General features: G+C 23.9%; 1 protein-coding gene across 1 annotated transcript in view; it reads left to right on the top strand.

The window, feature by feature from the left end:
• LOC107462856 (naringenin 8-dimethylallyltransferase 2, chloroplastic-like) overlaps window positions 1–2,836 on the top strand; it is a 17,939-nt gene that overhangs the window by 6,655 nt on the left and 8,448 nt on the right. Inside the window, exon 8 of the mRNA XM_052253405.1 lies at window positions 1,170–1,271. Within this exon, the coding sequence (XP_052109365.1) occupies window positions 1,170–1,271 (102 nt within the window). The remainder of the gene's footprint in view (window positions 1–1,169; window positions 1,272–2,836) is intronic.

Here is a 2,836-nt window from a genome sequence, read left to right as displayed (position 1 = left end):
TTTATGTTCTGTGCATAGAATATACAATTATTTAAAAGGAATAAAATTTATATATAATTTAATTAATATGAAATATTATTTTTATTCCTCAATATATAATAGAGAAACTGAGAGGATTGGCACAACGTGCCTAGATGCAAGAAACCTATAGCATTGGTAAACAAACACAACTCCTCAAACATAGAAACAAATGACTCCACAACAACTAGGAAAAGAGATCATTATCATCAATTAGGCCCACTTAACTAAACTGATATCAGACTTTATCTATCCAGTGTTATTCAATATATTATTATGCGGCCCACAAATGTTCCCTCTCTAATATAATCATTTTTGGGAGTGCTACAGCCACTCTCATTTAGTAAATATCTTCACTTATTTTTTATTATATACTTATTGTAATAGCAGTAATGATAAGAAGATAATAATTTTATTTATTTTAATATTTATAATTTTATGTTTTTAATATGCATAGTTATATAGTTTTATATCTAATATTATTCAATTATTCTAAATAAATTAAGAGATGCAAAATAAGATAATTTTGGGCTGATTTTCTATTGCCCCGTAATAAAAAAATATAAAATAAGATAAATAATAATTAAAGAATATAAAATAAAATAATTTTAGACAACTTTGAGTTTAATTTTTATTGTGTTAAATATTTTTGTTATTATAATTTGTTATTGTTATGAAATTACACTTTCTCTTAAATAAAAGTTTTTTTAAAGTTTATTTGAACTTTTATATAGACATTTTTCTATTTGTCTTATGTTATTATTTATTTTATGTTATTTTTTATTTTTATTTGTCTTATGTTATAAAATTATTTTTTTAAAAAATTTAAATCGATAAAAAAAGTCAAATAAATAACACGAATAATTATATTTCTAACCGTTATGAAATATATGCACACACAAGTTGTTTATGTAACGAAAATTTATTAAGATGCAACTTTTTTTTGTTACATATTATCAAGATGCAACTTGTCTTATGATGATAATAGATTTCTCCCTGAATATGAAGTTAATTTACTTAGAGCATTTTTTAATAATACTTTTATATTGAAATGGTGGCTGGATTATATTTAATTTTCTTTCATAACGGTGGCTACATATTGTTCATAATATTTATATAACTAATTGTTATTTTTAAACCTACATTTGCAGTTACCTTTTCTAAGGTGGAAGAAATCTACAACACTTACTGTAATGATTCATTCAATTGGGATGACGATATCTTTTAATATTGCAGCTTTTATGCACATGAAGGTATTTATCCATTCTAAACTTTACTCTTTCCAAGAATATTATATTGTTGTAGATGTTCATGCATTAGCCTTTAAAAAAGGTTGCCTTCTATAGTACCTATTATTTTATTGTACCTATGGTAACTACAAAAAAGTTTACCAATTAATTGTAGATATTTGATAATTGATTTTTTTTAAAGCGTATCACTAAAAGTGTTGCTTAAAGAGAAAGTGTTACCCTTAATCGTTAACTTGGTTCTGATACCAAATTTTTAATTTCGATTTTTCTTTTAATTTCTTTTTCGAAATTTCTATTAGCTCTTTATATTTTTCTTTGAAAGTATTGACCATTTCTACCAGTTTATAACTTTTCAATCTTGTTTTAGTTTATAATATTCTTTTTTGCATGGATTATTGTATATAAAATCTTTTATCTGTTTGTCTTTTTCTTTAATATAACTTCTCAAATCCTCAATAACTTCTTTTATTTCTACACTTTCTCCTGTTCCTAAATATCTGTTTAATTTTTCAATTTCATTCTCCATTTTTTCTTTTAACAGCTTTAATTCTTTTAGGTCATAATATGGTTTTCCAGGCATTTATAACTTTTTTAAGTTCAATTCCAACTTGTTTATATTTATTCTTATTTCTATCCTTCTTATTATAAGATCATTAATTTTAATCTGAAGATTGTTTAATTCCCTTTTATACTCCTTTATTTTACCTTTTAATTTTCTCGTCCTATTTCTTTTAATTTTATTTTCTGGTTTTTCAATCTTTTTATGCTTCATTATTATTTTAAAATTTTTGCAAACTCTATCATTGATTCATCACTATTTTCTAGAGATTCTATTAATTTCTCTAGCTCTTCAACTTCTCTTTTCAACTTGTCATAGATTATTTTTAGGGCTTTGAATGCTCTTTGATTTATTTCAGAAAACTGTAAATAATTCAACTGATTTTTTCTTTCAAATAACTCTTGTTTCTTGTCTTGATAAGTCACATATATTTCTTCTTTATTTACTGTCATAATTTAGTGTTTAGGGTTTCATTTAATTTTTCGACCTTTTTTGTTAGTTCTTTTATTTCAAAATTTTCTTCTTTGATTTTTAGCTTAGATAAACTTAAAGGGCTATTAATTTTGGATTCTCTTATTTGAAAATTCGATGAAACTAATTTTTCTGATGGTTCTTTTAATAATAGAACTGGGTTTTCAATAGCTTTATATTTTGGTATTTCTGTTTTTACAATTTTCTGAAATAATTCATCGACATAAATTCTTTCTCTGTTTTTAAATATTATACTATGATGGCTATTCGTTAAAGCATAATTTATCGCATATGTAATTGAAAATGGTTCATCATCTTGTTCCATTAGATTCTTTCTGTGAAATTTATAAGCTAAGCTTATAGATCTTCCAAGATTTTCAGTTGATAAAGGTATAGCGTATCCAAGATGGGCATTGAATTTAACATTTACGTTTGCCAAGTTTCCATGAACAATTCCAATTATTTGATCTATTGGGTCATCAGTAATTCTTTTATCACAGATTGCTAAACTTATTGGTGAATTAATTCCTTTCATATA

This window comes from Arachis duranensis, chromosome 8, assembly GCF_000817695.3.
Source record: "Arachis duranensis cultivar V14167 chromosome 8, aradu.V14167.gnm2.J7QH, whole genome shotgun sequence".
Taxonomy (NCBI): Eukaryota; Viridiplantae; Streptophyta; class Magnoliopsida; order Fabales; family Fabaceae; genus Arachis; species Arachis duranensis.
Note: the sequence above shows the minus strand (reverse complement) of the source record. Positions and strands in the feature narration are given on the sequence as shown.